Raw genomic sequence first — 22,103 nt, forward strand, 5'->3', positions numbered from 1 at the left:
TCCTGTAAGTCTTATGAATTAACAGGATACGAGATACCACTGGAGTTAGAGATTTTGACCTTAATAGTAAAGTATAAGTTAAATGTTTTAATTTTAAATTAGAGTTTGCTTTAATGTATTGGTAAGCGGCTTGAAGTCTAAAAATCTAAAAAGACTGAATGAATTAACCATAACGTTATTATTATTGCCTTATTGTCTGTTATTATATCTTTGCTGCACCATGGTTATCCTTATCCATTCCACCTTGGAAAACTGGCAATGTTTCTGCTAAGCTGGGGATCAGAAAGATAGTTTTGGTAATTCTTAAGAGAAGTCAATTTTGAGTATGTGTTTTCTCAAGAAGATTGATCAGACAAAGTAATGATACACAGTTTCCACCGGGTTAATCTAAATTGAATTCCTGTGTTTTTTTTTCTTACCATGGATGAATCAAAAAGAAACTGTGAAGACAATTATTTTGATGAAAACTTTCTTTCTTTCTCCCCTTTTCTGCTGCTCCCACCATCCCTAACCTACCCACCTTGATGCTGAACAATGGTGAGCCCTTGCTAGCAACTTTTCTTCTTAATCATGTCCTTGCTTCCATTAGCTTGTTTTCATGCTTAAGTTAATAATTTTCTTTTTTAATCTTATCAAATAATTCTGCACCTTTCTTTTTCATAATTATATCGTCCTTACATTTCCCTACATTGTATTCGTGCTGTTTGAGTGCATTGCACACTGTGAAGAACTTTCAGTTCCTTTAAGATTTTCTGCTCCCAGATTTTCCTCTGGTCCATGCTTTGGGTACAGTGTTTCCCTGTATGGAAAACCATTAAAAATCTCTGTAACACTGTCATTATTTAGTAATTGGTAATTATTTAGTGTGGTATTAAAACATGCAAAGACTATTTTGAAAATTTTGCAAACTCTTGTTTACACCAGGAAAAAACAAACAGTAGGATTTCCAAATTGTGCACGTAGTCAAGCTCCTTGTTTCTGTGCTGGTTGAGTCCTGTAGTCCAGACTCCAGACACTGCTGGTTGTGTAGTTTGTCTTTAGCCAACTGTGACTGGAACTTCCTAAACAGTTGTGTGTAACATATCCAGATTGTCCAGTGCAACACCAACCCCAGTGGCATGCCAAACGTCTTTAAGCTTCTGTTTTGTCAGTGAAGCTCTTGCACATCTTTTGGGGTTCACAGTGGGAGGAATAGTCTCTACTTCGACAGTGCAGGTTTCAGAGAAAGTTGTGCACATTTTCAGCTGCCCAATGGCTGTTGTGAGGTTCAGAGAAGTGATTTGGTTGAACAAATACCAATTAATCTAATTCAATAATCTTGTTTTTTCCATCATCCCAGGGAAACCCAGTGAGACAATTATATACGGAAGTAAAAGAAGTATTAAAGAAGTTAGCCCACGTGGATATTTGAATTCTCACATACTGTATACTAAGCAAAGCTGAGGCTCTTACTACTTGGTCATTAAAGATCCCATAGTTCTTTCAATGTTAACTTGGTATCCTGTGTAAATCTGGAGTAGATTTTAAACAATTTGCTCTGTTTAAAGTTCCATCTTCATTCTGCTTGTGCATCAGCTTATTTCTCTACTTGATCTGCTGTGTAATGGGACTACTGGTGAATAATGACTGCCACATATGATCCAGAAAGTAAATAAATGGGTCTTTTCTTATAAATATAAAGATACGTGCAAAAAATTATTAAATGTTATGGGAAGACCAAGCAATCTCAAATAGCCTTGAAACATTCCATGTTTATGATTGATGTTGTGCTGGATATTTAGAAGGATTGTGAAATTTAAGTTATGAAATTTAATGTAAGTTTTTTTTTGCACAAAGGTAGGGTATTTTGCATTTAGGTTATTTGCATATACAAGCATATACATTTTTCTTGGTATTGAGTTATTGAAGGATCACAGTTCAGATATCTCACTGTATTCTTGATCACGTTTTCATTGTAAATGCAGTATTTTAATATTTGTACATACAGTGGTGTCTTGTTTTCTAGTCTGCATGGTTCATCACATTTATATGTTAAAGTTTGTGAAAAGCACATGGCTGTGCAGTTTTACATATTGCATGATCTTTGTTAAAATGTGCTTCATAAAACATCTAATGCTTAATTAAGAATAAATTTACACAAATGTATTGCAAAATATGTCTGCTAAGTTCCTGAAATGGACATTACACATTCCTTTTTTACAGCTGTCAGTGTGATTTGTCACATACTATTATTTTTTCTATGAAGAGTTTTGATGTCTGGTAATTCTGTAGCCTGTATAATGGTAACATGCCCTGAGACATTTTAAAAAGGCTACAGTGTGCGTCTGTCATGTTGTTGGATGTCTTTGGAAGTGTAAGGCTTTTAACCTGTGAACCCATACATGCCATGTACTTTGGTGAAACTTGTACTGTACTGGTATGTGTACAGTTCTGTGAAAGGGTCAGAGGTCCCTTTCCTTATGCTAGCCTTGGGTGTCTGTGACACTCAACAGATTCAAATTCCAGGCTACTGCATTTAACTGGGCCTTTTTCTTGAATATTAATGTCTTAGTTTGTTGACAAAAGGCAGGTTAAGCCAAGATTTCTGAAGTGGAAAGGTACATTTTTTATACTTTTAATATATTTAAATACTGCTTGCTTGTTTTCAGCTATTCATTTCTAGTAGCAAAATTTGTCTATGAAGCGTGTTATATGAATGGTAAAGTTAACTCCCTTTTTTCCCCAAGATTAACTGAAAATGTCTGTTCTAGTACTTTTCTCTGATTTTTATGAAAAAAATGTGCTGTGACTTTTTAAGACCTGGATTTTTTAAACGTGCTGACATTTTAATTCTGTGGAAAATTACATTCAGAATAAAGCACAGAGCATGTGTAAAATAAGACCCATACCACAGGTATACAGGTTTTTTTTCCCCCATATCCAATGTGAGTGTTTTGTTCTCTTAGTGATTTTAACCCAGTCAATGAATATATTAACCTTTTTTTGACATCTGTTATAAACTTATGTATTTTACATAGCAAAAAAAGAGGCAACATTTTACATCAATATCATATTGGACACATAGTTATTTAAAAAGCGATCATATGTTTGTTGATAATCTAATATTGTTTCCTGCTATAGTGAAATACATGCACAAACACAGGCTGTGTTGATTTAATAAAAATGTCATTGTTTGATTTAAGATGTGAATTACAATTAACGATTTTTGGAAGGGTGAATTGTACTGTGGTTACTAGACTCAGCACATCCTTAGAACATCCACTTGATGTGACTTTAGAGGCGTACTTTAGAGGTTGTCTATTTTCTCATAGGCGATCATGTGGTTAAAAACAGCTCATTGGTTTACTTTGAAATTAGTAACCAATTGTTTCTTTACTTTGAATCCTTGAAAAATCACTGTTGTCTTAACAGGTTTTACTGCTAACGCAATGCATTTTTTAGATTTAAAACCTAAACAAGATTTTGAAATAAAAACTAATGCGATAGCGGCTGGTAGTTCTGTTTGCAGAGAAAGTTACCTTTGTCTTTGTGGTAAATGCTTCTCGTCACGGACGCAACACACAACCACAAGCTTTTGAACTTTTAAAATAACAAAGGTTGAAAAAAGCACATTGCATTAATATGCTGGGGATATGGTTGCGGTGTGGCCTTAACGAGATTTCTCTCTGGAAAAACAGAAAAACCGCAGGTACTGTAATGGCAAACATTGCACTTAAATAAGTGCTGCTTTTGAAAATGCCACAGATATTTTAGGAATACTAAATCAAAATGAAAGCTTCTGAGTTCATTCAGTTCAATACGATGAGTAAAGTGCTGCATTTAGATGCTTCAGAGTTTTAAAATTATTTGCATTTTGTAAATATGTGATTAAATGTCTTAAAATGTGCAAGCATGCATAGAATTTGAATGCCTTTAGAAATTTGTGGCTTCTAAACTTCACATGTTCCAGTTTCCTACAGTGTTCATATACCCTTTTGAAGTCATAGTATACTTATGATAAAGGAGCACAGTGTTTTTATTCAAAGTGGGGAAAGTTCAGTAAACTTATTAAACCATAATTTACTGTATGCCCATTTTGTAAAACTCTTTGTCTACAAACATTTTTATTTTCTTCCAGTCTGTCAATTTTTAGCATTGTATTAAAATGTTTAGTGTGATGTGTATTGGATTCAGGTGAAACTAGTTCAGTAGGAAAAGCCTGTTTTCCCTCATGGAATAAAATGTGAAATGGAATTTGGGGTATTGTACCGTTTATTCCCTAAAAAACTATAGTTGTAGGGCACTCACTAAATTTTCACTACGTATGTCTTTGTATTAGGTTGTTTCTGAATACTTTTGTTGAAGGCGACTTGACATTTTTAATCTCTAGTATTTTTTCTTCTTTTTTGAAAGTAGTGTTCCGCATTCTTCTTTGTTTGTTAACATTTTATTTTTCCACTCTTACTGCATTTTCTGGCCTCATCTACTAGTTAGGATGCTAAGGGGAGGAATACATAGACAGTACTGTGTTGATAAGTCCTTCACAAAGTTACCCTTTAAACATTTTGCAATGGTGATGCTTCAGGTTTCTTTCTTGTAAGGTTTTTTTTGGTGAAAATGGTCTTATAAAAACAGTATATGCATTAATAACAAGAGAAACCTTTAAAACTCAATTTATAGCCCTCAGTATGAATAATTGAAACTGGAAAAATAAGTAGAACTTATTTTATGTCTTTGTTGCACATTTGTGTAACTGTCAGTTCCGACTGCTTATGTTTTAAGGGCTTTTCTACCACAACAGAAAATGGACCCTTTTAGTCATGGAAATGCCTATGAACTGATTAAATATGTACAGAAAAGTAGTATTGTAGTGTTCATATACAATTGGTTCTGGAGAACTACATTAAATGTTTAAGATTTCTGATTTCACAAATTGTGTGCAAGCATGTTACAGCATATGTCTGCAGTAAAATGAAAATGACATAAATGCTGCAGGGATTCTTGACATTTTATTAAGTCTTTTTCAGTAACAACCCTTCTACCTTCTAAGACAATAGGAAAACAAGAAAAGAAAAGCAAAATTAAATAAAAAAATGTTTTCTTTTCACCATAGGGTTTCAGATAAACCTCTCTGGAGTTCCCCAAAGTAAGCAAAGCATTTTATGTTACTGTACCAACCCTTCTGTGTTTCCGTCTGACAGTCTGGTATGGGGAATCTGTCCACTGTTGTTCCTAACTAACCCAAGGCAGAGTGGTGGGGTTCAGAGCTTCCATTTCCTTTGAAAGGTATTTTATAGAGATTATCAAAAGATACTTGTATGTTTTTAACCGATAACAAATTTTAATGACGAAAGTTTTGTCTCCTGTAGATGCAAGATCCCAAATGAAAATTTAAAATACTGTAATGGAAGCTCTACCTGAATTATTTTTTTGCACTTTACTAACCAATAAAACTGCTCATGTTTGGTTCATGTCTTAAAGAATGTATTTGTTTTTCTTCTGTTTTTTGCTCAAAGAGAATTTGCACTCAAGACTTTAATGTAAGATTTTCAGTTAAATTACAGTACTTTATAAATTCTATTTATAGTGTAGCTGATGGAGGAAGAACAACAAAATGAATCCTTCAAATTAGAGTCATATTATACCACAGTTTTAATACAGTCTTTTGGAATCTGGATGTTCTCTTGTAACTTCTAAATGGGGAGTGCACTATTTTCAATAGGGCTTATTTTTTGGAGATGTCATCTACAGGCCTGCCATTGTTAATTGCTGGTCATCCTCCAGTTGTTGCACATTTTTTGTTTCTGCAGAAGGATGAGGTTTGTGACAATTCATTCAGCTGTATTTCACATAGGTCACAATGATGCTAAGATTGGGGTATCATTGAGCGTATTACAATTAGTTTTTCCTGGTTACTGTTGGGTTTTAACAAATTGCAAAAAAGTGTATTCTGAGCAATGTTCCTTAAGTTAAAGTAATATATAAATAATTTCAACACAATTTGTTAAAACATGTAAGGCTATAGTGTTTTTCTTTTCAAATGATTACTTAATAATAGCATCAGATTTAGATTAAATTCTAATGAACCATGTATTTTAAACATTTAAAATAATCACCTCACATAACTTATTACCATTACCTTTTTATAGTTCAATTAGGAAGTAATTTAAAAAAATCAGGTACTGTATTATGTGGTCATTTTTTTATTTTAAATCTGAAGTATTATTACATGGAAAACATGTATCAATATGATGGTAGGATTTTTTTTAAATTTCACTCAGTGTCGATTGAGTATGCATAGTAATGTTTTTTCAGATCCAAATAAAACAGGCCAGTGAGGGTTAGAGACACATTTAGTGGCAACTTTTCCTGAAAACATGTTGAGCTAAAAAGGAATAAAAACTACTGTAATTGTGCCTTATTGGCTTTATGCTAGTTTTGTTGAGGCAATATTTGTAAAATTTATTTTTTTTGTTGTTTCCAGAATTTAAAGAGGCACGTGATTTCCCTGTGTGTTAATCCTCTTCTGGTAATAGCGTAGGTGTTGTGTAGAGAGGGTTGAAAATGTTAAATGGAAACTAGCCCTCTGCTAGTGAGCAAAGGGTCCTAACCTAAAAAGCTTTAAATGCCTTCTGCAAAGTCCATGAATGTTTAGCTGAAGGTAGATATGGTGACCTCCTAGAGTTAGAACTAATTAAAGCTAATTATTTTCTGTTTGATGCATTATGACTCAAATTATCTTTATAGGTAAAGGGATTTTCATAAAGCACTGAATGTTTTAAATGCAAATGGTAATCTTGTAGGACCTTGATTTTTTTTCTCTTTAATTTTCTCATTAAACATTTTCAGTTTTTGCCAAAATGAGTTAATACCCAACAGTCTGAAGTCTGTGAACTGACAGGACTACCTTTCTGTAACATTCTGTAGGTAAGCCTGTTTATGGGGAATAAAGTGAGGATGTTATCAGTATTCATACTGGAAAGATAAATTGTGGTTGAAAACTGCTTTTGTGAGGAATACAGTTGACTAAGATTAGCAGAACGTACCAAAATAGTACAGAGCATTCTGTTGTTCTTTAACGAAAATGCAGTACTCAGCTTAACTATAATTTTTTTCACATTCCTGAAATGACTTGGCACAAATCATTGGCACAGATGCTGTTTGTTTCTTATTGTCTTAAGTTGTCGTACAGTGAAGAGAACTGAATTCCTAAGTGTATTTTCACATGTTTTGAGCTCTGATGGAGACTGTACTATTTCATAAATTCAACACTTTTCGAATAATTTGGATGTTTTAAACAATAAGGAACTACGGGCCATTTTCAAAGATGGATTTTCACCAGTGCTCATATTTAGAGTTAAAAGAATGATAATACAGTATTTGTTTCATTTTCATTGAATTATAAGGATTAAAAGCGAATTAGGAGAAAACTACCAGCTAGTAATTCAACAGTTTATTATTTTTGAATTGCATTTTTTAAAATCCTCACTGGATTATGTTGACACTATAAAAAATTAGTCTTACAATTAAGAGAGTCCCATTTTCTCTATAAACCCCTCTATCAGTTTAACATTTCCCCCTACCTTTCTAATTTGCCAAAGAACCTGGGGCTCGTGCTTTATGACGGAATGATACAAACTGTATATGATGGCGATGGAGTTTGCTGGGCTCTAACAACTGTCAGGAAAACTGATGCCACAGAGAAATGAAATTTGGTACACATACACATGAGACCATGGGATCTGTGTTCCCAAATACAGTGACAGTACATAGCAGATGGCTCTCACGTAACTAGTCTCCACCAGATTTTTAATACCCTAGGAATCTACTGCACTCATTGCCAATTGCCATTGCCCGTTTGTATATGTACCAGGTTTCAGTGCTTCGTGGTACACAGTTTTCGCAAAGCTTTTGTATCTGTGCCCTCAAAGATCATAGCTCAGAAGGTTTCATAATTGCTTCCTGCTTTAAGCCTAGGAGATTAGATCAATTAAGTAATTATTCCATTAACTAATTATATTTTACTAATTACAAATTAAGAGATGGAATGAAAACTGCACGGTCCTGTAGCCCTGACAGACAATATTGAAATAACTTTGTTCAGAAATGACCAGAATACTGTAAGTTACGTATAAAGTATCCATCACCCAGTGTTTGCTTACATGCATGATCCAGTTACTTGTTAGATCTGAAATGGCTCAGACCACTGATACAAGAGTCACATTTTCATCCCTGACCACTTTTTTGACTGTTTCATTTTATTGTATGCAGTGTGTGTAAATACTACTTTCTTTTATTAGCTGGTAAATGAATCAAATCCTACCCGGAGTAATTTATGTTGATGAATAAAAAATAAACCTTACTTTAGCTGTGTGATCCTTTCTATAAAAAATACATAGAACTGACTTAATTCCTCGATGTATTACTTGCCTGGCATCTAAGATTGTACTTGTGGTAGGTTGCAAATGTAGGAAGTAATATAGGGTCAAGAATGCAGGGATGTCATTTGCTGTTTGCACTGCATCTTTAGACAGCAGCACTGATGTGTATAATGAAGGTTGATGATAATTTTGTGTTTTGAAGAACATTTTGTAATATTTTTGTTATGCATTGAATTTTGATGACAATAGTGCTATTTCATCAAAGCCTATGTACCTTGTACATCCTATTGTAGTTGTTTTGTTTCTTATTTAGTTTTCATTATAGGAACAAGTAGTAGGTTTATTCCATGTTGAAAAGAGAAGAAAGAAAACACAACGTTTCGGCCGTTGAGCCTTCTTCAGGACACCTTGTTTCTGCTTGTTACGGCCAAAACGTTGTGTTTTCTTTCTTCTCTTTTCAACATGGAATAAACCTACTACTTGTTCCTTTGCAGCCTACGCATGTTGACACAGCTACCCACCTGAACTACTATAGTTTATTATGCCTGCAGTTCCCCATCAGACTAAAATGAAAGCTTTGTTTTGTTAAGAAGCCATTTCCTATTTGGTGAATGGTCAGTTTCACTTCAATAATTTCAAACATGCGTAGAATATTTCACAGCTAGGTTTTATTTCAAGATTTGGAGGTTGCATGGAATTGATCAAAAAGAAACTGATCAGCAATTTAAACAAGGTGTCATTTTAACTGTTTTATTTCCTTTTGGAAGGATAAATAAGTTGAGCATATTTAACATAACCTACGTTTTTGTTAGTCAGGGGTGGTAGCCATTTCATTTTATGTTATCAGTAGTTAACAAAATGTTTAAGGCTTATCAGCTATGTTAAGTTCTTTGTTATTCACCTATTAGATTTGTATTCTACCTTAACTACTGTTGATACTGTGCTTTTGCTTGTGTTGAAACCTGTCTGCTAAGGGCAGATTCATAATGAAGCATGATGTGCCCTGTGAACTTGTATTTGTTTCTCTTCTCAGGCAAACGCAAAGCACTGAAGTTAAATTTTGCCAATCCACCAATTAAATCAACTGCAAGATTTACTCTCAACACTGCAGGAGCCCCTTTTCAGAATCCACATATGTAAGTAGAGCAACTTAGTCAGGCCTCTCAAGTGATGCGTGCTACTCAAAAGAAGAAACTGTTTATTGTCCTTTTTAGGTTGGAATACGTAATACGTAAGGTTGGAATGAATAATTTAAAAGCATAACTATTTTTTTATATGAGAAAAGTTCTAATCTACCAAAGATGCATGCCATTTATGGTAGGTCGGTACTTTGCTAAAATGCCCTAGCATATTTTTGTACGTTTTTTTAATGAATGTTTGTATCTTGTTATAATGCCAAATGCAGATTTTGCTTTAATCAGCGTCCTACACATGGATTAAAAAAAAACAGGTATTAAGTGAATCGCCTGCTTCGAAACTCGTCTAATATGTCACCTCTGTTTCTGATTTAGTGCAGGGTCCTCTGTGAGTTTTGTAATTGTAGCTGCAATATAAATGAACTTTTAAGACATGAGAAGGGTGCTGTATTTATTTTAACAGCTGTTATGTTAGTACATCCCCTTCCCAGTCAGCCTACCATCAGATTTATTATAGTGGGTAAGAAGTCATTCCTAGAGAAAACATAAATCAATCAGATAACTTACTGTTTATCTTAGAGAAAAACGGCCATTGCCTTGAAGCCACTATATTTACAAATGGGATTGAGGATTGAATTATAATACAGGGCAGATTTTTGTAATTCCTAAAATGGTGGTAGTGAATTTTTAAAGAGATATGCAGAGACATAAAGCCAAGTCCACCTCTTTTTGTTGTTCGTAATTACTCTGTAAAACAAAGACATTAATCTGATAATTTCATGATATTTTTGAAGAGTCATTAGATACATTCTTGTGTAAAATAGTCATTTTTGAGTGTAGTTCATAGTTATCTTAAGCATTTGAGAAAATGCATTAAGAACACATTTAAACCTTTTTTCTCTGCTGCCTTTTATTTTATACATTGATTATGCATAATATTGTGCATAAATACCCTTGTATGTTGCAAGCTGACTGATGTGGCAAAACAAGTTGAACCATAACATAAGTCAGCAGTCAAAATGACAGATTCTTCTGGGCCAGTTCACATACTCTGTAAGGAAAGCAGAAGTAATATAAGAACAGAAAAAATGTTGGATGTTTTAGAAAACTAAAATTTAGTTGTGGAACAAAAAAAGGTGTATTTGACATGACTTTCATAATTTTAACATACTGCTTTTGGGGAAAGAAAACAAAACAACCTTACCTTTGTTGTCAAACTTTTGATGCCAACAGAATTTCAAGTGTTCCTTTCCCTTTCTGAAGCAGTACAGAACACATTCCTTTATATGTGTAAGTTGTATTTATTTTAGATCAGTTGTTTCCCAAAATCTATATCAGTGTATTTTGGCTTTAGAGTTCTGTTTTAAGCTTAAGACTTAACCTACAGTATATTTTAAGGCACCCTAATGAGTGTTTTGTTAATTTGTTCTAGAAATGAATCAAACAATTTCATGGTTCATAAATACTCCTGCCACCATGTAAAATGTTTAAAGAGGAGATCCATTAATTCATCTAATTCCTAAGAATTTTCTCCTTAATCATTTAATCCAATGTGCAGCAGCATAAAAGGATCAATTGAATAATCTTCGTTAGTCTAATTCAGTGAGCCAGAAGTGATTTTATTTGGTGTACATTAATTTAAATATCAAAGGAAGCTTGCAAAATGATGACTACTGTGAGTCATAGGACTTTATAGTACTAGAAATCTTTCACATGGGAGCCTACCATAAAGTGGTATCAAAAGGGGTTTGTTACATAAAGTTGCTGATTTTTAAAGGAGACTATGTTTATGGGAAATTATATTATCTTTTTGGCAATGTAAGTTTGATGTAAACTATCAGTCACCCTAGAACATGCACACATTTCTGTCACTGAAGCTTGAATTACTCTTTAAGGTTTTAAAGGTATAGCTACTCTAGAACATTCACAGTAGGGAAACTTACTATAGCGGTGAGGTATATTATTTCTGGGAGGTTGAAAATCATCTGTGCCTCAATACCAGTTCAATTTTTGATTTTTGCAAGTTACAAAGAATAATTTTCTTTTTAAAAAAAGAGTTTCTACCAGTACTGTTCTTTTCCTACTGTACAAACAATTTCCATGGGCTGATGCTGTTTCTTACTGAAACTATAAAGGGACATTACATGTATTTTCATTCTAAAGGTAAAATTATCTTAAATAAGGCTTTTGGGTAGAGGTTTACCGATGGTTTTAAAGAGTAACACATAATGGGACATGAAGCATTTTATTTCCAGCTATGTGTACATTTTATTTGCAAACTAAACATCTGTTATTGTGCTTTTTCCCCACAAAGTGTGATCCACTTACAATATTTATTAAAACCCCAGAATAAACCCCTTTTCAAACAGGCACTTGGAATTAGTGGACCGAAACAAATCACTGTATTGAGAAATCTTGAGAAAGCACTTTGGGGCAATACAACTTGACATAACAGCACCAGCCACACTGGTCACTTTGAGCTCATGTAGCGCCCTCTGGTGTGTGCTGTCATTGTCCGTGGAAATGTTTGTTTGTGGCTCTTTTGTACCCAATCACATCCTGTGGTGCAGTCGACAAAGTACCATTGCTTGAATAGGCCATCAAAATGTATTAGCCTTAATATCTTTATATAATTAAACTACACAGTTCAGTTGAGTTCCAAGCAAACACTTAGTGTTAACTAACAATTGAATCCAGGAGTCCGCAACCATGGTCCTAGCGATCCATGGTGTACTCTGGTTTTTATTTAACCAGTTGAAACAGAGATATAAGTGACTTCATTGGATCAATCAGTTGCTTAATTAGAATGACTTAATCTGCTTTCCAGATTTCTTATTACTGACCATTTGACCAAAGACTACTTATAAAACCTGCTGGGCTAACTTCAGGACTAGTTTCAGACCCCTGCTTTTTCATTAGCTGACAGATTAAAGTATACAATAAGAGCATAGAATAAAGAGCAAAAAGTCCATTATGAGAGAGATGGCATGTTTTGAAAAAGGCAGTTCTTCTAAATGGAATGGATAGAATACCGTATGGATACTGCTTTCAATGTGTAGTATTATAGAGCCCTGAAGAAGGCTCCACGGCCGAAACGTTGTGTTCTCTTTCTTCTTTTTTTCAGCATGGAATAAACCTATTACTTGTTCCTTTGCATTATAGAGCCCTGCTGTTTATAAACTGTTCCAAAAGTGTACATACTGCTAGAACACACATATAAGCATTTACCATTATTTGTTCAGGAGCCCACAATTCAAGTACTGTGCATGCACTTATATCTTCTGTTGTAATGGAATTTGCTGTATAGCTCCTTTCTTTTTTTGAACACACATAAGTTAAAACTACCATGATGTGGAATTGTGCTGTACTGTACATGTTAATATAGTGCTTTGTTAGAATGAGTGGTTTTGTTATTCTGCTGTTAATACATTAGCCCTTAGGCAAAGCAATTAGCGACAATTTACTGAATTCTACAAACACAAACTACTGCCAACTAACCTGTGGCATCAAAAACAGAATAACTACATATTTTAATACAGTGGCATTGCCTCATGTTGGCACAAAAACAAAGAATTATATAGAATTATACGCAGTTTAGCTTCTGTGTGTTTCCTTTGTGGAAAGTGAGCCATTCTGTTGCAGTACTTCTCATTTTCTTTGATGATGAAAGATTTAAAAAAGAAAGTGGGACACACATTTCAATGACAAAGAGGGTTTTATGTGAATACATATGCTGATGAAGTCTAAGCAATAATTGAACTCCTTTCTTTATAAATGCCACTTTTTTCTTATGACCAAAAGTGTGCTGCTTGAGAAAAAGGATGTTGGTTTCTGCCAGTGCAAGAGAGAATCGGCACTATCACAAATGCTTCCATTTAATGTGTATAATGTCAGGGTTCATTTTGGCTTTGTCCAATTGTGTGGTTATTGGACTTTAATGACTTAAAAGACCTTGCAGATACCAAACAGATATTTACCTTGTCTTTTGAAGAATTGTTTTCATATCTCTTTTTTTATCCAGAGAGAGGCTGCGAACACACAGTATTGAATCTTCAGGAAAACTGAAGATCTCTCCTGAGCAGCACTGGGATTTCACCGCAGAAGACCTGAAGGATCTGGGAGAAATCGGACGGGGAGCCTATGGGTCTGTCAACAAAATGGTGCACAAACCAAGTGGACAGATAATGGCAGTTAAAGTAATCATTCCATCTTATTATCTCAGACTCAACCTTTTTTCCCCACTGATTGAAAGAGGATATTCAATGCAAACTTTTGGATTTCAATTGTTTCTAAGGAGTGCTGTGTTTAACATGATGTAGTTTAGGAAATGTTTTAAGAAAATGTAATCATTAGAACTTTTATTCTGGCTGTTTGCTTTTGTTGGTTGTTAAAATAAACTTATTATTAAGCAGTTTAAAAACACATGCTAATGATTAAGGCTGATGTAAAGAATGACACATAGTTTAATCTTTGTGTTCAAGTCCATTTCAGACATCTCTCTCTTTATATATTTATATGTCTTGTTCTCTGGTGAAAGACATTAAAAATGCAACAAGTAGCATTTGTTGTATTTTTAATGACTCTCAGTATACATACACAGTTAGAAGGAGACTGGAGTTTCTGTATTGTTGATAAAAAAGGATAGATACTAAAGAGTTGCCTAAGTTAGGAGTTTTGACACTTTGGTGCAATTGCTTTTGTGACAATTACATAACTTCCCAGAATGAAAATGCACATTTATTTTACTGGAGCTTAAAAGAAAGATCTAACAAGCTACTAAAGCAGTAGAAATGCTGTTCATTGATTAAACTACTTAAATTAATATAGCAATAAGTTAACCCCAATTCATAACATCCTTTAACACTCACTAATATTTACTTCTCTATTAACTTTATTTGCAAAATTTCAATGATTTATTTTATACATAAAATAGTATTAGAAATGTGGTGTTATGAAAAAGGAGAAAATTGGGAACTGACCGAGCAGATAAATCAGTAAGTAAAATAAATGATTGTAACCCCTAACTTGTGAAGTGTTTACCAAGATTATATCCGCAAGGTTGGTACAGAGGCACGTGAATTCTTTGTTCTGGGGCACAGTTTTGGTGAAAAGAGTAATAATTGAATAACTCTTGGTTAAGCAAGTATTTAATAAAAATGGCAGTGACGCGCACTAAACTACACACGGCGTGAACATATACACTTTGTTCAAATTTACATTTGACATCCTAACCAGCCATAAAACCCTAGAACATTACCAGGTATTCAGCTCCTCAATAATGCTTGTCCAAAATAGGATAAAGCTGACTTCTAAACTAAGTAGAATACAACCTGTGGTTAAATCCATCTCCCCGAATGCCACCAAGTGAATGGGAACCTCTCTTTTCTAAAATGCACTCGCTAACCAGGAGAGTCTGTTTTTAACTGAGATTTTTCAAAAAGGAAACCAGAGTTCCTTAAAACACAGAATAGCAAGCAATATAATAAGAAGGTTAAAATACTTAGCTTCAATCAGATCATCCTGGGTAATCTGGAACAAGGAACTTTCATCTCCCTTGTATCTCCTATCCTTCCCCCCCCTACCTTGTCCTTCATCTTCTTATACTTAATCATTTACCCAGAACTGATTTAAGGTAAACAAAGGAAAACTTTGATTGCTTTGATCACTGAATCTGGAGCCCCTATATCTCACCATTAGATTCTCCTTCTAGCTTTGAAGTTGGAAATGTTTACACTGCCAGGTGTTACACATTTTATCTAGATTTTTGGAGTCACTGTAGCTATAGTCACCTATAACTGTGACAATATAAAAATACCTCATTAAATGTGATCATTTTCCATGCCACTGCTACAGAGTTTTGAGTTTTGTCATGCTACACCATGTTTGCTTTCACATAAATGCATGTTTTACTGTCATGTATGTTTTGTTTAGATTGTTAAATGCTATTTTAATACTTGGATGTGCACACAGCACAACAATTTAGGATTTGAAACCAATGGGAAAATTAATGACCATAACACATCTTTGAAGAAAGTAGAATTATGTGTCACAAATCCTTGAAAATGTTGAAAAAAACTAAAATGTGTATATATTCTGTTTAAAAGCTTTTTAGGTACTGTAACAGACGATGCAGTCCATATCTGCTCTTTGCCTCAATGAAAAAGAAGATGATGCTGATAAAATGGGTTTTTTTTTTACATGGTATTCCACGGGGATTTACAGTTCATTTTTTGTTGCTATTACAGAGGATTCGATCGACTGTAGATGAAAAGGAACAGAAGCAGCTGCTAATGGACTTGGATGTAGTAATGAGGAGTAGTGATTGTCCATATATTGTTCAATTTTATGGAGCTCTTTTCAGAGAGGTGAGGCTCCTGTCTTGTGTATGAAATCATTAAAGAGGTAACTTAAAATGTACTTGTATAATAAACTGACAGTTATTAAAAGTTTCTTTTAGATTTAGCCCTATAATATTGTTTACCATAGAACCTTGTGTCTATTTTATTGAGGTAAAAGCGTAGAATATTGCACTTGACCCTTTATTCCACTGGTTTTTAGTTTAACCGTGACTGTTAAACCATATGTGTTTAACATATGGTCAACGGAATGGAGAAATTTCTGAAAACTTGATTGTTGGAAAGTATTAATAACAAAAATGCCTTGAGGTTACTTGATGAGATAAACAGAACACACAATAAGTTAGGTCACTTAAAAATCCCTTGGTAGTAAAATTCAGGATTGTGCAGTCGTTTTTGTAAGGTGGCCATAAGATTTGTAGGAATTTTTTTCGTAGCTTGTCTTATTTCTGCATGATGATTAAAATAGTTTACTATGGTGGTAATGTTCTATGTTCTGCATTTTTTCTTTTAGGGTGACTGTTGGATCTGCATGGAACTCATGTCTACCTCGTTCGACAAATTCTACAAATATGTGTATTCTGTTTTAGATGATGTGATTCCAGAGGAAATTTTAGGCAAAATAACATTAGCTGTAAGTTAATAAATACTATCCCTCTGTACTGTCAGTTCTTGTGGGTCATTTCCTGTAATATAAAGATTCACTAAATCTTATTTCTTGATAACTTGCCAGTTCTAGACCTATTTTGCTCTTGACCAATGTATATTATTTTTTTAGACTGTGAAAGCACTTAACCACTTAAAGGAAAACTTGAAAATAATTCACAGAGGTAAGTTTCTTTCATAAAGGTTTGTAAATAATGAAAGTCTTTCAGTACTTTTAAGAAAGCTATTACTAGAAATCTTGAATATATTATGAAAATGTTTTTATACTATAGCCTCAGTAAATATGTTCTTATTTCTAATCCATGCTGCGAATTGTTTTGCACCCTTAGGCATGAATTCTTTAAAATTATTTAAACCTTTATTGAAAAATTTGTTAAAAATTGAAGAAATGTATAGGTTGAAACGGAAGTTCAAATTTGTCTGCACTAACACTAAGGCTCAGTTTTGTTATGAACATGAACATTTATGTGGTTCAGTCAATAATTTTAATTAAACCATTTTATGTTTTGTTGTTTCAGACATTAAGCCTTCCAATATTCTCCTGGACAGAAATGGCAACATTAAGCTCTGTGATTTTGGCATTAGCGGCCAGCTTGTGGACTCCATTGCCAAAACTAGAGATGCAGGGTGTAGACCTTACATGGCGGTAAGGCCACAGTGGGGAAAGGAGAGTCTGTGTACTAATTTTGAATTGGATAAAACATGTGATTGGAAAGTCTTCTGTTGCACATCTCAGTATCCATTACAGAGTCTTATGATTTCTGTGTATTACAACTGGCAACTTACTGATGACTTTTTAAAAGGCATTGCAAACTGGTCTGCAAGACAGCACTACATTTTTGCCCAGTTAAAACTGTCTAGAAAAATGTGATTGTGTAAAAGTCTTTGGTGTAGTTTTTATCAACTGTTTAAAAATTAAGGGGTCACCTTCAGTGACAGAAAGTAAACCCTTTTCAAATATTTTAATTTGGACATGGCAGAAATCCAAGATGCCAGAGTGCCAACAAAGCAGATTTTTTTTTTTGGATAGGACAGCTCATTCCAAAGGTTAACACAAAAAAGCTAAAGGAACGTGACCTCTGCCCCTCCAATGCACCACTCACTACAGATAATAACACACTACTTAATTCAATTAAATGTATGGTATCAATATTGGTAGTATCAATACCATTTTCTTCACCACCCTGAAAATATTCTCTGTCAAGGAATGTATATTGTCTTACAGGGTTCTTCCCCAGTCTTCTATTGGATATCTTACCAACTGTGATTTTTTATGTACATATCTTTAAAAAATTATCCAAGAGCAGCCCGGACAAATGTAGGGTGACTGAGATCAGACAACCTTGCTGACCGTAAAGCTGCTCTGCTCCACGGTTTATGGTGCACAGACTGCACATTATTCTGGATATGCCTTCAAATGTTCTAGCTACAAAGGGGGTTGAATATCCTCTTGAATATTGAACTCTTTCTACTTTGTGATAAGAATAATATGTCGGGTGTATGCTCAGTTGGTTGATCATAATCAATTTTGTGTTCAGCATTTACAAAGACTCTGGGTCCTGCTTTAACTGACACCAGGTTATTCCTCTCATCAGCAGCCTGGTTTGTTCATCCCACTAGTTTTCCATGCTGCTGAAAGAGAGTGTCTTTTCCTTTCTGTTATGCTGTTGTTCATGCATGCTTTCTTGCTGGGTTTTTGCAAGAAAGCATGCTTTCTTGCTGGGTTTTTGACATGCGGTATCATTGCCTCAGGGTACCCTCCTGTTGTATTCTGTATTGTTTTTTTTAATTGCAACAAGCCTGGCCTGGATTCTTGGATTTTATGGTGGACTAGAATGTTTCCGAATTCATATTTTTCATTCTCTACTAAACACCATACGAAAATCCATATAATTTCGCAAATTAAAATAAGACGTTTTAAAATCTTGGTGTATTTTTACTGTATTGCTGTATTTAGATACTTGTAAGAATTCCGATCTGTAATGTGTACAAAAAATTTAATTTGTTCATGGCCTTACAGACCTCTAAACTGCTTGTCAAGCAGTTGTTTTACCTCAGAGCTTAGTCACTGGGATAGTATTTTTTTCCAGGCTTGTTGACTCTTGTCTGGAGTCCCCTCTCTTTCCATGCTAAGTTTGGTAGTACTCTTGACAATGCAGGGCTTCTCCAGCTCTTGTAACTCAGACTCATTCATACGTCTTTCAGAATGAAGTAGTTTGGTTGTTCCCAGAGCAGTGAGCTCATAACAGAGGAATGTGAACCACATCAGTTTGTCTCTAGCTTCCCATTTCTAATGTGAAAATAGCAGTCTTGTCTAGCACTTGGCTACTGTTCTAAGTACAAAAAATAAAATTGGGCTGGTTTTGCCACTTAGATTTAATTTTAATGTCTATTTTAAAGTGACATTTTTCTTAAAAAGGAAATTTGTTTTCATTGCATTCTTATTGTTTTATCACTCTTGATTTGTTTGTAATTTTGTTATATTTTTTCTAAATTAATCTGTAAATGAGATTAACTGACCATACCTTTGCAGACTGACCTAATTATCTTAAAGTTTACACAATGATTATTTTTGAACTAAGCATTATTTTTGAATATTTTGAGAGAGCATTTGTTAATCATTACCTGTAGAGTACCTGTTCTTTGTGAGATAAGGAGCCTTTCTGAAATGCCAATCCTGTGAGTGTGAGCAGACATTCGGTAACTGAAATTCATTTTAATTAACAATTACTGTGTTTAAACCTGTTTATGTGTGAAGGGCATAGGACGAATATGGCAATTACTTTTAAAATTCTGAAAGCCATATAATATGACTTACTCTAGTAGTTGCAGAGTAATGTTGTATACACATATCTCAGAATTTATGTCGTGTTAATCTGCTGTACTGAAAATTACATACCTTTAACCTCCTAATTTTCAAAGTAAAATATTTCAGAAACAAGTAGAAAGACGTTCAATTTGTGTGTCATGCTTCAAATAAAAAATGTAGGTTTATTTAGTCTGTGTGAAGGAAGAAAGCCTTAGCTAGTCCTGTGCTGCTGCAGCTAACCTATGATGGATTTAATACTGTCAGACTTGCAGTGTCACAGAGAAGGCAGTTGAAACTTAGCCTGTGGGATCCAAACAGGGCTATAGATTTAGTTTGTTCAGACATGACCTAAGATTGGAGTGTAACTCTTTGAGCGTGGGTCTGTTCAGGCTGATGTAATGCTCTAAGATTAGCTGCCAGAGGTCCCACACTGAGAATGACATCATTGCCTAATTTCAGCTCATGAATGAGTGAGAGGAGGTAGTTTCTCAGCCTGCATCACTGGAGTATTTGGATGACATCATTGGCATCCCTTTGATTCAGTAGATTTTGCTCAGCGCTTAGGTATTTCATGAATTATTCTTTACGCTGGTGATGTAACATTTGTAAACCAAAGCCCTGCCACATTTTACAGCTACAGCTGTTTAATTATATCAGAAGACAGGACTAAATGTGTGTGTTTTTTAACCCATGAAGCAGGTCTTAACCCAGATGTACACTTGCTAAGATGCACATTAAAGTGGTTTGATAATCTACTTTTTTAAAGGTGCTACATAAAAGAACATTTCTTAGAATTATCGTTGTTATTATCATTTAAATTTGAGTTTTTGTCCATTCTTCAAGATTTCTTCTAAATCAGATATTTTTAACAATATAAGAAGAGTTACAAACTAATGTTTGGTCTATTTTGTTTGGTTACTAGTAGATCATTAATCCAACCATTTCTTGAAAGAAGTCAATATACTGTTTTCAACAAAATAACTAGTTTATTTCAGCCTACCTCAACCCTTTGTATGAAAACATCTCTTATGTACACTTCTTTCCATGTATGGCAGGGCTCAGTATGTTTCACTGCTGATTCTGAACAAGTCCATTGAGTAGATGTCTTTAGAATTGTGAATATTCAAATATTCTGTTTCACTCTTAGTCTTCAGTTCCAACCTAAAAGAGATTCAGTTCTATTAGCCTGTCGGTATAGGAGATTTCATTTTGCCCCTGTATCATGTTGCTCTTTCCTGGACTTATTCCATAGTGTCCATCAGTCCATTATCCAATACAGGGTCCTGGGGGGTGCTAGTGCCTATATTGGCAAGTTAAAGGCACAAGATGGTATACACTCTGAATTAGGGCACATTACCCAGACACACTCACACTCACATGAGGGTCAATTTTCCCACAAGCCAATTAACCTACCAGTATATCTTAGGGAGAAAACACACTCCACACAATAACAACCCAAGAATTAACCCCAGGTCCTTAGTGCTGCGAGCCAGCGATACCAACCACTGCGCCACCGTGTGATCCTCGTTCCGGAGCACCAGTATTTTTATGTGTTGACTGGAGTTGCACTTCTTAATTGTAAACAAGGACTTATAAAGTCGGTACCTGGATGGGAGACCTCCTGGGAAAAACTAAGGTTGGTGCTGGAAGAGGTGTTAGTGTGGCCAGCAGGGTGCGCTCACCCTGCAGTCCATGTGGGTCCTAATGCCCCAGTATAGTGACGGGGACACTATACTGTAAACAGGCGCCGTCCTTCGGATGAGACTTAATACCGAGGTCCTGACTCTCTGTGATCATTAAAAATCCCAGGGCGTTTCTCAAAAAGAGTAGGGGTGTAACCCCGGCGTCCTGGCCAAATTTCCCATTGGCCCTTACCAATCATGGTCTCCTAATAATCCCTATCTATGAATTGGTTTCATTACTCTGCTCTCCTCCCCACTGATAGCTGATGTGTGGTGAGTGTTCTGGCGCACTATGGCTGCCGTCGCATCATCCAGGTAGATGCTGCACACTGGTGGTGGTGGATGGGAGTCCCCATTACCTGTAAAGCGCTTTGAGTGGAGTGTCCAGAAAAGCGCTACATAAGTGTAAGCTGCTATTATTATTATTATTATTATTATTATTATAAAGGTGCCTTTTACAATTATAAGATAACTTGCTTTAAATTCTGTGCCTAATGTTATTTGCCTTTTATTTTTTTCCATAGATTGTCTAGGAAATAATGTAACAACATATACACCATTGTTATACACACACAAACATTAATTTTCAGATGTGGTTTTGTTAGGAATAGCGTTTTATTTTTTTTGACGTTTGTGCTACCTGCATGTAACACTTGTCTACATCTAAAAGTAATCTGACAGATTTTCTGGGATCATCTGCAAACATCTCTAAACCTCATAATTGATATAAATTATTAATAGTAGTGGTCTTAATACAGACCTTAGTAGTATAATTAGTGGAGTATCAAATGTGAACATTTAGCTCCTTATCTATCCATTAACTGGTTCTCACTCCAAACATGCATTGTTTTGAATGTCTTCTGTGTGTCATTTGAGAAGTAGTCTTTTTCTGAAGAATTTTCTGACAATCTGAATATAATTTAAAAAATCTTATTGATGGTGCTTGTTCAAATAGCCCTTACATGTTAGGCCTACTGTTTTTAGATCTACAGTGATTATCCCCTGATAACCAATTTCCATCTAAAATGATCCTCTGGACATGTCACAGTTACCATTTCCATACTTTTACAGGTAATAGATGAAGGATATATTAG

General features: G+C 34.7%; 1 protein-coding gene across 6 annotated transcripts in view; it reads left to right on the top strand.

Annotated features, from left to right (window-relative positions):
- map2k4a (mitogen-activated protein kinase kinase 4a) overlaps positions 1-22,103 on the top strand; it is a 40,833-nt gene that overhangs the window by 10,951 nt on the left and 7,779 nt on the right. Inside the window, exons 3-10 of one of the 6 annotated variants that reach the window (XM_069194494.1) lie at positions 553-606; positions 5,093-5,125; positions 9,394-9,496; positions 13,518-13,692; positions 15,742-15,861; positions 16,367-16,486; positions 16,631-16,682; positions 17,037-17,164. In XM_069194494.1, coding sequence (XP_069050595.1) covers positions 553-606; positions 5,093-5,125; positions 9,394-9,496; positions 13,518-13,692; positions 15,742-15,861; positions 16,367-16,486; positions 16,631-16,682; positions 17,037-17,164 — 785 coding nt within the window. The remainder of the gene's footprint in view (positions 1-552; positions 607-5,092; positions 5,126-9,393; positions 9,497-13,517; positions 13,693-15,741; positions 15,862-16,366; positions 16,487-16,630; positions 16,683-17,036; positions 17,165-22,103) is intronic. The other 5 variants (XM_069194495.1, XM_006635121.3, XM_015356524.2 and 2 more) reach the window with 5 other exon arrangements.

The sequence above is a fragment of the Lepisosteus oculatus genome, chromosome 9 (genome assembly GCF_040954835.1).
Source record: "Lepisosteus oculatus isolate fLepOcu1 chromosome 9, fLepOcu1.hap2, whole genome shotgun sequence".
Lineage (NCBI taxonomy): Eukaryota > Metazoa > Chordata > Actinopteri > Semionotiformes > Lepisosteidae > Lepisosteus > Lepisosteus oculatus.